The sequence below is a fragment of the Bidens hawaiensis genome, unplaced genomic scaffold, assembly GCF_021521415.1.
Source record: "Bidens hawaiensis isolate Kalapana, Puna unplaced genomic scaffold, B.hawaiensis_p1.1 tig00043271_1, whole genome shotgun sequence".
NCBI classification, from domain to species: Eukaryota; Viridiplantae; Streptophyta; class Magnoliopsida; order Asterales; family Asteraceae; genus Bidens; species Bidens hawaiensis.
The window spans coordinates 34,724-47,991 of record NW_027505827.1 but is presented as its reverse complement, the minus strand read 5'-3'; the positions used below and the strand labels follow the sequence as shown (position 1 = coordinate 47,991).

Genomic DNA, 13,268 nt, shown 5'->3' with positions numbered 1-13,268 from the left:
TTTTATAAGAAAAAGTTAAATCAGTTATCTTGCTGATAGTGAAATTATAGTTACGGGTTTGGATCAAATACAAATTAAATTAGCGTGTTAAATGTAAGAATCAAGTATGTAATTATATATACAACATTGTATAATTATAGTATAGTGTAATTACAGCATGGTGTAATTATATTGCGATGTAATTACATTATTACACTACTTGTAAATATAATTACATTACTTTATTCTCATAGTTAGCACGTTACTTTAATTTGTACGTTAACTTTTTCTTATAATTATTTATGTAAAAGTAGATAAATTTATTTTTGTTAAGTTACGCTTCTTAACACATCGTAAAACAAATAATTAAATTAAGATTACTGACATGATATAAAGTTTTGATAAACGTAATAAGACAGTAATTATAAATCTAAATTGGCTTTATTTTTTATTTTATTATTTTTTTTTTTGGGGAATTGCATATACATGAACAATGGAGTAGTGACTCCCCTTTACACCTCATTATTATTATATATTATTAAAAAGTTTGGCGACGTAAACGTTGTCTCACGTTGTTTGTTGGTCTTTTTATTTGATTTTTGATTTTAAATTCATGTCGGTTCGCTGTCGTAAAATACGGAATTTTTTTACCGTTGATGCCGACAAATTGTTCCCGCCAAATTTGCGTCAGCTCGCGATCGCAACATAAGGTTTTTTTTCCCGTAGGTTTTTTTTGTCCATCAATTCTAGACGAATTCTCGTCAGGTCACGGCCACAACGCGCATATATTTTTGGTTTTCGCCACGATCTTTTTTATGTAAATATTTTAATTTGTTGTATTTTGAGTGTTGACGAATTAACTTATTGCTTTAATTTCGGTGTTGTAACCTGATACCAACCGAACTCGTGTGTTCATCGCCACAACACATGGTTCTCTGCGTACGATTTAGTGCTGACAACTTCGATTCCGACTGAATTCGCGTTAGTTCGTAAACGCAACGTGCAGGTTTTTTTTATCAGTTTTTTTTGTCCCTCGATTCCAGAATCAGCGAATTCGTATTAGTTCGCAACTACAACGCTCGTGTGTTTTTGTTTGCCACATTTTTAATATATTTTAAATATGTTAAGTGTTGTATTTGAATGTGGACGTATTTATGGTTTGCTTTATTTTTGGCTTCGTAACTAGATACCAACCAAAGTGTTATCGGTTCGTAACCGCAACGCATGTTTTGTTTTGTTATGTTAATTTGTTGGATTTTTGTGTTAACAAAGTTAATTTTTTTATTTTTTTCCGGGAGGAGGGGGTTGGGTTTATTACTGGTTTTGTAACCCGACACCGATCAAATTCATCTCGACTCGCAGACGCACTACACGATTTGATAAGTTGTACGGGTATGACTGTCAATACATCAACCCGGCGCAATGCGCCGGGAATCTTCTTAGTTCTTGTATAAGAAACAAAGGTGGGGACTAGAAGTGTGCATGAGTCGTTTGGAACAAATTAAATTGACGAAAAACGAAAAGACTGGTTTTTTATTTTTCGAAAATAGTTCAGATTCGGTTTTTTCAAATTCAATTTTATCGGATATAGTTCAGTATTTGTTTAATTTTGTTATTTACCATTACAGCTATAAAATTTGATTAGGAAAGAAAACTGGACAAAAATAATAAATTTTTGCTTAAAAGTTTTTGTGTTGGATTAATGATTAATAATTAAGTGTTACATGATAAAATATTTTGAGTTTCATTACTTTTTAAATTCTTATCAATTACTTAACATCCAAAATAAAAAAATAAAAATCCATACATTTAATTCGATTTTAAGTACATGAAAAACTCACACAAAAGAAATTGGTTTTTACGAAAACATAAATCAATCCATCGAATTTTGTTTGAGTTTATTTATTTTAGATTGGTTTTTCTGTCACGGAACAAATTTTTTGATTTCATGAACCATTTTAGTGGGGATGTCACATATTGCTCATGATATCATCTGGTTCTACACGTATTAATTGTTTACATTTGTACGTGCCTTTCAAATGAAAATTGTTTTCATTTGTACCTTATTTCACCGTAGCATTCTAATGGGTTATGAATGAAGTTTCAATTATTGTGGTTAAAAAAAAAAGCTCTAAGACTATGTGTTAAACTAAAAAGTGGATAACACCGTATCATGTCACATAGTACACAGACAACTTTAAGTATCAAGTTTCGGATCGATAATCAAACACGAACTAACGAATAACTCTCGTTTATATTAATAATAAAATATAACTCAAAAAACTGATTACAATCTCTCAAACCCTAACTCAGTTTAACTCTTGATGAACCCTAACTCGGTTACATCTGGTGTGTCTATTGATGAACCATAACATGGTTGCATCTCACACGTATCTCTAACAATGACGTGGTTTATATAGACTAACCTAACTTGTTACCCAAGACATTACCTATTATAATTACAATACAATTATGAAACATAATCAACCATGACCAGCTTGTCAAGATTGGCCCCTCAAGTTCATCGACTTGTGACTTAGAGTCCGAAATTACTTCCAACAAAGTAACCCACACTTTAACAAGCTCGTTGAGGTTTAACTTAAAAAAAAGTAATAGAATAAAATTTTTTTTTAGAAAAAGTGTGATTAATTGGTTTGGGGTGGACCACATCTTATTGGCGGGCACTAATGTCTTGGCGTCGGCAGGGGTGGCTCGTGGAGCAGCGAAAACAAGTTAGGGCTTTAGGCCCACACTTAATTAAGGTCCCTCAAATCTAAAAAAACATTATATATAAATATATTATAATTGGTAAAATAAACTCAAAGTAATATTTGGTGTTGTGATAGGCTTGGTAATCAAAGCCCAAAGATCTATGAATTAGCGCATGCTTAACTAGCCAAGCAGACAAATTACCCTGCATCTTTTTTATCTCTCCCGCATTTTTTTGTAGGTATAAGTATTTCAGATTTCCGATAAAATTTCTGAAGATTGAGCCACAACTTTTATTCTGTGCAAAGGAATCCTGTCTAATTTACTAATTCGTGGGAAGATACTGAACTTTTGTATTTGAAAAATGTTTCAGGAGGAATCTCTAAGGTAGATGGCGGTTGATAAAGGAATCCTTTATCATAATTTCCAGTATGAATACTATGCCCAACCTGAAACTTGTGATTGGTAGTAAAACACTGATTTGTTACTAAAATATAGATTATGAGTTCAAAACTTTTAATAAACAATTTTTTTTTCTTAACACTTGTCATGAAAAGGCCCTAAAACGTGTTTCGATTTAGGCCTCCACATTCGTTGAGCCGGCCCTGGGCGCCGGTGGATTTAACAGCCAATTTTCACAAGCTTGATTTAGTGTTTGGCATGACATGGCTCTAGCGCCTGTGGATTTAATGGCTACAATGCACAACCTAACGAATAGAATAACAATTTATGGTTGAGAGTACAGAAAAAAGCACACTGAACCTCTTGCCCAAGACTCATGGAGGGTCCAAGCAGTTAAACCATTGTAAAACAGGATATACATATATATAGCCAACTAAAACAATAGCTTCCGAATATTTGAAATCATGTAACAAAGAAAATACATTATACTAGTGACTTCTGTTGTTTACAAATGAGCATAACATATGGTTTGACTTAAGTTTTCAACTTTGATTAAGCCCATATCATCATACAAATACTCAGTACTTAATAAAAAGGCTAGAAACATGAAAGAACGAACCATCTTGTTACCAACATTTTTTCAACCGAAACCGCAACCAACTCATAAATCGGACAATACATTCTTCATCTCTACCCGTGGTGTGCACTTGGCTACCAAAGGTATAGCCTTAGGCATGGTGAGCCCAGGGCCTTCTGTCATATCAACCTTCTCTTCATTCATCCGTTCCCAATCAAAGCATTGAATAATCGATCCTAATGCCATCCCAAGCATACGAACCGCCAACCCTTCCCCAGGACAACTCCTCCTTCCAGACCCAAATGGCAATAACTTAAACCCGTCTCGTGTCCCATCCAACCCTTCAAACCGTTCCGGTTTAAACATTTCCGGCTCGTCCCACACTTTTGGGTCATGATGTATGGCCCATTGGTTAACAATCAACATTGTCCCACGTGGGACATTATAACCACCAACAACGCAATCACTTGACGCCTCGTGTGGCACTAGTAATGGTCCCGCCGGACACATTCGTAATGTCTCGTTTATGATGCAACGAAGGTAAGGTAACTGGGGTATGTCCGACTCGTCAACTAGACGGTGGTTGCCGATAACCGTGTCGATCTCGTGTTGTGCCTTTTTCAAAACGTGTGGGTGGTTTAGCAAAAGTGCCATGGCCCATTCCATGGTTCCTGCCGATGTATCAGTCCCTGCTGCTAATAAAGCCTGATCACAATAATCATTCATTGATCATTATGTGGAAATCAGAGGTGTCTACATGACTATTAAATTGGCCAGTGGGTCAACGACTAGTGGGCTAACCCAACTATCATTCCTTTACTAATATTTTATCTTAAGAAATTATTTTGTATAATGCATTATTGACGTTTGCATGTATAACCAAATCTATATAGGAAAGAAGACTATATAGTAAGAATACTTATTTTTTAAAATTATTACAATACGTCTGATTCAATGATTTGTTTACGTATTCTTATATCTTTCTCTCTCCTAATAAATTTGACGGTAGAGAAAAACCGCATGTAAGGAAAACATTATATATTAGAAGTGCTATGTGGCATCATTTGGCTGGTCTAATATCATACCATGAAAATGTCACATTGAAAATTCTGCAACCATCTTCAAAATATTTTGTCCGGTGATGACTTCTCGCAAAATTTTGCGAATACGTGGGCCATATTTAGGCCGCATCCCATGAAATTCACATCCGAGTGAACTTGGCACATGAACTTTGCTTTGATTATTCAAAGTAGAAAAAAAAAATAAATGTTTAAATTTGACTCATTCAGTTTTGAATAAAATTTATCTTGGTGTGCAGACAGATTTTAGTAAAACTTTATATTTTAAAATTTATAAAAAAAACTAATTATAAGTAAAATTAAATATAATAATATAATATTAAGAAAAGTACCAAAAATTTTATAAAAAACTCATTTAAACTATTTTTTACATAAAATAGTCGTCCCGACAAGTTTATTGATTCAAAATACTCGTCTCTGAAATTTTTTTAGCTTAAAATAGTCGTCTCGACGAGTTTCGAAAACTATTCGTTTACACCAAGAATCTAGTCGTTGCAAATAGTTTAAAATATTTATTTCTGAATTCTTTATAAATAATACCTAAACTGTAAACTTGTTTATAAAATTATCTATTTTATAAATTTTCCCCTATGCTATTCTTGTAATTTTTACCTAATTTGATATTGCACATATTAAACACGTCCTAACACAATAATATATTTATTAAAAACAATATAAATGGAAAATCGTAATAAGACCTGAGACAAAACATGTTACCAGGACAAAGCTTCGAATCATGACGTCAGTATAGTACTCAGGTTCCGACTCTTGTAACGATAACAGCAGTTCAATCATTGTCTTTCTTGTATTTACACCTTCAGCCCCTTTAGTTTTCCTAACCTGCTCAATCAACCCCTGAAAGAAAACATCCCTCTTCTCTTGCAACTTAATCAACTTCTTCTCCAAACCCTTAACCCCTAACCAATTCAGCACCGGCAAGTAATCACCAATATTCGACGCTCCGGCGAGCAAAAACGTCTCGTCCAATATCTCCCGAAACCGCCTCCCTTCGTCCTCCATTTCCACGTCATCACCACCAAAATACCGCTTACCAGATATCATCCTCATCATAATATTCAACGTGAGCTCGTAAAATAACGATTTCACCTTCACTGGTGACGACCCGGATGCTAGTTTACGGATGAGAAGCTTGCATTCTTCGACCCGAATGTCGTGAAACTCGTTTAGGCGGTGAATAGATAATATTTCGATGGAGGCGATGCGGCGAAGGTTGCGCCAGTTGTCGCCGTAGGGGGACCATGCAAGACTGGTGTAGTTGACGCCTATGATCTTTCCGAATAACATTTTGGGGCGGTTGGCGAATACGATGTCGTTTTTGGTGAAACATTCTTCGGACGCGGACGGGGAGGAGACGACAAGTACGCGGCGGAAGCCTAGCTGAAGTAGCAAAACTGGGCCGTGTTTTGAAGAGAGTTTGGCTAGGGTTCGGTAGAGTGGTGGTTTGATGAGGTAGAGGTGGCCGAGTAATGGGAGGGAGGGGAAGATGGTTGGTGGGAGGTTCGCGGAGCTGCGGCTGAGGTAGGAGGTGAGGATTAGGAGGATGAGGAGGGAGATGAATAGATAAAGAAGCTCCATTGATGAAGAGTAAGGTGTGTGCTTTAATTGTGGATCTTGTCTATATTAATGTTTAATGTTTTAAGATAAGATTTATAGATTCAAATGTGGATGTATGGGAATGGGATACTTTGGTGGGCACGGAATTCGACTGATGATGATTACGTGTGGAATGGATCAAGACTTTCTTGGCTAAAAATGACGTAAGTTGTTCTAGATGATCATTGACGTTGAACGATGACTTGGAGTTTTCTTCTTTCTTTTTTTTTTTTTTTGACAACTAACTCGGATGACTGATGGCCACTGACATATCCGATCATTTCAACTATACTCTCACGAAGAAACGTGTTAATAGGTGGGAAAACTTTCTAGCCTAACTTAAACCCTTTATTTTTTGTTGCAAGTTTATCTCAAATGACACTTGAATTCAAAACATTTCTTTTTGTATTGAAGTCTTTAAATGTTTACTTTAACCAATTAGAGTATAGATCATTGTCTAAAGTAGGACATGAAGTTTCTACATGTCATAGTGTATATATTTGTTTATTTATAGACAAATAATGAATTAATGTCTTTGGTTTAGTTTTAATGTTACTTTTAAGACTTGTGTTTTCTTTTGATAAAAATAAAATATGTTTGGATCAATTCAAGATGTGAGAATCCCATATTAGCGAAAAAAAAAAATAAAATACTTTTCAAGGTTTGCTTTAAAATTAACATTAATATATTTAAATAAAACTAGAGTAAAGTGTCATTTTCGTCTTTGTGGTTTAACAAATTATGTGAATTTAATCTAAAATGTTTATTTTATGCATATGGACCATCCATGTTTTCCAATTCTTACAAATTACAATCAAATAACTAATTAGGTTAAATTTGACCGTTAATTTAGGGGTAGACATGTTTTTTTACTTTTTCTTTATTATATGAGTAAAGTGTCAAAATCGTCCCTAAGGCCTGGTAACATTTGCGAATTTTATCCAAAAATATTTTTTCGCAATTAGACCCTCGATTTTTCCCAACCGTTGCCAATTTGGTCCAAATTGTTAACTCGATCTAAATTCAAAGTTAACTCAAGGGTGTTACTGTCCTTTTACATGTTTGTTTACATTATTATTATTATTATTATTATTATTATTATTATTATTATTATTATTATATGTTTGTTCGATGACATATATAACATCTCACGATTCCTGTTTGAATCCAATATAGTATCCGTTTGTTTACTCTTCTTTATTTTTATTCATATAAAGGGTTTAACTCATAAAATAATAATAATATAAACAAACATGTAAAAGGACAGTAATACCCATGAGTTAACATTAAATTTAAACCGATTTAACAATTTGGACGAAATTGGCAATGGTTGGGAATCATTGAGGGTTTAATTGCGAAAAAAAATATTTTTGGACGAACTTCGCAAATGTGACCAAACGTTAGGAACGATTTTGTGACATTCACCAATTTCGGTTTAATGTTTGTATCCGTTTAATGTCTCGATGCTATCGGATCTTCATATTTAATAAAGATGCTAGATTATTATCTATGTTAACTGAATTTATCATTATTATATTTACGCGTGGCTCGCTTAATTTATTCAAAAATCGTTTAAAGTATATAACATGTGCATTTAGAACCCTAAACTATAGTTTTACCCACTCTTGATCCTCAACCAAACCCAAGGGGCCATAGTGCAAGTTAACAAACCCCCTCTCTTTTTCTTCCCCTCCATCTTATTGATTCAATTGACCCGTTAAATCAGCCATGAATTATGGAATTGAACGCGTATACTTGTTTCTTGCTCAACGCGAAATCAAACATTATAGAAAGTTCGTTAATTGATAGCTAGCTCGTATCAATTTCATTAACTTCTTGGCGCGGCTGATATTGGCCTTTTAACCTTAAAAATACTCAACCAAAACGCAATTAACTTGTCCCTCATACTCTCTAGCATACTGCGAACCTAAGCCCTAAGTTAATCGTAGCCAAGAAACAGTTTCTGAACCCGTTTGAGATTGAGTCGTTGTCCGAAAACCGTAGCTCGTGTTCTCCTTCAATTCCAACTTGTATCAGGTAATTAGTACATGGATTGTGATCGGATTTGAATGCTAAATATAACCCATTTGTCAATTTTGATCGATGGAGATTGTATGATCTTCAATTCAGGAGTTTATTAATTAGGGTTTATATGATTTGGGGGTTTTGTTTGAACTACTGGTTATATGTATTCATTTTTGTGTCTATTAACGAATTTGACACTGGCTCAGATGGCCAGTGCATATCAGACCAAACACTTAACCTGGCCAGGGGCGCAGGTTCGACCCCCCTGTCCGGTTTTTGTATTATTTTTGTTATTTGTTTGTTTTAATTAATATAAAAAAACTATGTTCACATTAATACCATATTTTTGTTACACTCGTTTAAACGAACCGAACTCCGATAAGTTTCAAAAATAAATTTCACACACACACACACAGATATATATATATATATATATACATAATCTTTAAATATATCTATATTTGTCTTTTTACATTAAAAATAACAATAATAATAATAATAATAACCATAATAATAAATGTGTTTCTTATCTTTCTTTCCTTGATTAACCTCGTTAAAAACTATTTTAGATTACATAAAGCATTTTCATATGTCGGTGTATATATCATATAAGGGATTTTCTTTAATAACCAAATATGAGTTTTTAATTATTTTCTAATGATTAAAATGAATAAAATTTAATTAAGTCTTTATCAATATTTTATAAAGTATAACTAATACGTTAACGACCCCAAATCCGTTTCAAACCCAACTCTTTGCGTCTCGTTCTTTTAGTTGTTTAAGTATTTATTTCATTTATGCTTTAATAATTAGGACAAATTGTCGGGAATTCTCGCGGGACCAACTAGCTTACTCTAATCTTTACCGTGTTCTCATTACCGTATTCCTCATTCCATGTGAGTTCTTCATAACCCCATTTACCTTATGCTTTAATAATTAGGACAAGTTTTTCTTTCGTTAGTTATGTGCTTGTTTACAAAACGGTTCACTTATATCGTACACATTAATATTATTCATGCATATTGTTTATGATTATACGTGAACTTTCTTGCAATGTGTCTATTGTTTTTATGGTGGAAGTTACGAAAACGCAAACGCATACACATAGTGGGAGGGTCTGACGGGACGTGCCCGCGCCGTCTAACGTTACAACTTCGGTTGTTTACCTAAGGTGATTCTCATTTTCCCGACTTCAACGGCTTCGGCTAAATGAACAGGAGGACGACAGTATTTGATTTCATTTACTTTACGCTTGAATACTTATTGCATGACGATTATTGAATCGAGAGTTTTATATATACATGAATACGCAAAAACTTATGAAAAATCACCAACTTAATTGTTGACAAAATATATTATTTTCAACATGCTACGGGTTGAATCGATGGCGTGCTAAGGACGAAGATCATTAGTATGCTTTAGGATATTTGAAATAAAGAACTTGCTTACTTTTTCGATGAAGTGTTATTGTTTTCTTTCATGAACAATGTGTGTACTTTTGATGATACGGAATGAATTAAATATAATTAATGTTGCTTTAATAGCGTTACGAGCTTATGAATGATTTGTATGTTACAACCGGGCGTATTCCGCTTAAAGCCGGGGTGTTACAGATTGGTATCAGAGCCGTAACTATAAGATAGATTGTTAGACTTATCGACCTAGTATAGTTATAATTTATTTTAGGGCCCAAACTACATTAATACTCTATGTGCTATGTGCCCGCACTTATATTAAAGTTTCATTCATACTCTCAAATTTATAACATTTTATAACGTCGCCAGTACACATATTCACACACAAACTCCAAAGTTTAGGCCTAAAACAAATATTTTCAAAATATTTTTCAATCAATTTTATTTCGGGTTTCCAATATTTCTTCTTTATAAAGATGATTTTACGTGGCGGGTATGTAGTAACTGTAGGGGGGACGTGCTTGTTTTTCGGACTCTTGAAACCAAGGTTATTAAAACCTAAGGATAAGCAATGTGAATAAATCCAATCAAACGCAGACCCGGTTGCTTACCTAGAGAGTTTGGAAAGGGCATGAAACCTTAAGCCAAAGCGTACCACTCCAAACGCCAGATGAATCGCAACTTTATGTTTTTGAGCGTGATCATGTCCCCTTTGTGATAAGGATATGGTTACACTCCTTATGATGTCATACAAGTCATGGTGATTCATGCGACGTGTGACTCTAACCCTCAATGTTTTACAATGTGTTTTAACCGAAAGTTTGTCAAGTTGTGGTGATACACGAATACCCAGCTTTTGGTTTGATTTAGTTTTGATTTTTGATTTTTGTGTTGGAACATAAAAGTCCATAGTGGTTCATGAAAACTCTAAGTTCCACACAACGCTTATTTTATTTTTACAAGTTTTCATATTTAACAAACATTAACAAGAACTCTTACACCATACACAATTCCGAGACTCACGATTCTTATAAAACACCTTTTTGCAGAATGTCTTCCCGTTACCTTAACCGTCGTCCTTCTAGAGCCTCTATCCAAAAGATGACAGCCCGAATCGCTAAGCAATTATGGCTGCTGTGCTCCTGGAGATGGTGGCTCAAATGCACCAAACCATTGCTACCAATTCGAACACAGCTGCTTCGGGTTCAAACTCCAACTCTTGTCACCATAAGACCTTCACCGATGCGAAACCTTCTAAGTTCGATAGCTCTGAAAGTGTCACTGCCCTACTGCAATGGTACCAAAGTATGGAGAGTACTTTCCTCCATATCGAATGTCCCAATGACAAGAAGACACGCTTTGCTTCGAGTGTCTTCGAGAAGAAATCCCTAACTTGGTGGGTGCAAGAAAAATCCACCTGTGATGCTGATGTAGCAATGGTGTAACATCCGTATTTTGAGATTAATAAATAAAAGAAAGTTACATTATTAATTGTGTGTTGTTATTTAATTTCATTAAGTAATAATGGGCTTGAGTGGTAGGCTTAGGATAAAGGATGAATCAAGAGATGGTTATGGGCCCAAGGCCCATAGGATGGAGTATTTAAACCCCTTATTTCCTCAAACACTATTCATTCTCTCCATTTCTTTTCCTTTCCCACACACATACACTCAAGAACACATACACTTTCTCTCTAGAACCCGGATCCAAATCAGAGCCAAAGGAAGGGTAGATCTCGTGTTTAAACATCATCAAACAACAAGAAACACTTCTAAGTTCCACGGGTTGTCCAGATCCGAACCCGAACCTGAACCCGAGACCAAAAGGTGAGTTTCGGAAAAGGGTTAAGTTTTTAAGGCTGGATTCGACATGCAAACTGATAAAATGATAGATCGGGCTGTAAGATGAAAGAAAAATACAAACTTTATGAGCCATGAGCTAACGAGTGCTATATAGGAAGAAAAAGTAACGTTCGGGCTTTATAAAACACGAGTATTCAAAGTTGGTACGACCAAAAACCCATAAAAGGGTAAAATTGGGTATTAAGTAAGGACCTCGGAGGAAAATGGCTTTAAAATGGTAAAAACGAAGAAAAGAAGATTCTGATCGCATGCTAAAGAATCACATCGCATAGTCATGCGATGCGAATGGTTTTCATGCGAATTTTTTTCATGCGACGCGAATGGTTTTCATGCGAATTGTTTTCATGCGACGCCAATGGTTTTCATGCGACGCGAATGGTTTTCATGCGAATTTTTTTCATGTGACGCGAATGGTTTTTATGCGAATTGTTTTCATGCGACGCGAATGGTTTTCATGCGAATTGTTTGCATGCGATGCGAATGGCTTTCATGCGAATTGTTTTCATGCGACGCGAAAGGTTTTCATGCGATGTGAAGGGTTTTACATGCGATTTAAATTGTTGTATAACGTAACCCGATTCTTTTTTCTGATGCATTTTTTATAAAGGCCTATTAACGACCCAAGCCAGGGACTCTGCCCCTTGGACCCTGCTAGGGGCTGCCGCCCCTAGACCCCGCTACGAGGGGCGCTGCCCCTGGAACCCCGTTCGTTAGGGACTTCACTAACCTAGACGTATGATTTGTTTAGAAGTAGTTAATTATTACTTGTAATTATTACACAATTAGCCGTGCACAGCTAAGGAACGGTATTACCATTGACTCCGAGAGAAACCGACTATAGGTGAGTTTCTAGCCCCTTTATCTGTGATGTTTTCGGGGCTGTGTGCATACTCCGTGAATGTCTATGAATGATATACGAATGGTATAGAAATAGTTAAGAGTATGTGTGTGGACACGTATGATTATACATAAATATGTAATAGGTCAGTGAAGTATGTGTGGATGTATGATTTAATGATGGTATAGAAAGAAGGGATGATGTGCAAAAAGTAGTTTAATAATTACTAACTAAATTAACTAAAAATAAACACTAATTAATACTCTAGACTCTCTAAAACTCGATTAAACTACTAACCAGCTAGTGAACCGATCGACTCTAGTAAATCTAAGTAAGTCTGGATATCGAACCCACGAGACTCTCTAAATTACGTACATTAGCTAATTAGACTCGACTACAAAACATGACTTATTAATTTATATTTGTTTGGGGGGTTTTATTTAAAATACTAATTTAATACTATAATTAAAAACTAACTAAGAAAGCAAGTAATTTAAACAAAAACAAAGTTTGTTATGAAAATAAAATGATGATGAGAAAACTACCTAGGCCAGACTCCCCTAAATTTCAGTAATGAATTGACTCGGGAAAATATTTAGTTATGGAATGGGATCGTAAAATAGACACTTATAAGAAAACCCGAACAGGACCCAAACCTATGGATTTCTAACAAGTTTTAACGCACACCAGTATTAAAAATCAAGTTCTCTTACGATCACCTAATTATTTATGACTTAGTTCCTTTATACGAAATCCTACCTTACAGCG

At 34.9% G+C, this 13,268-nt stretch overlaps 1 protein-coding gene across 1 annotated transcript; it reads right to left on the bottom strand.

Moving 5' to 3' along the window:
- Window positions 1-3,703: 3,703 nt before the first annotated feature.
- Window positions 3,704-6,350, bottom strand: LOC143615489 (cytochrome P450 81Q32-like). The gene is made up of 2 exons (XM_077088603.1): window positions 5,464-6,350; window positions 3,704-4,372 (listed from the first exon to the last, which is right to left on the bottom strand). The coding sequence occupies exons 1-2, from the start codon at window positions 6,340-6,342 to the stop codon at window positions 3,752-3,754; spliced, it is 1,500 nt and encodes a 499-aa protein (XP_076944718.1). The 5' UTR covers window positions 6,343-6,350; the 3' UTR covers window positions 3,704-3,751.
- Window positions 6,351-13,268: the final 6,918 nt, after the last annotated feature.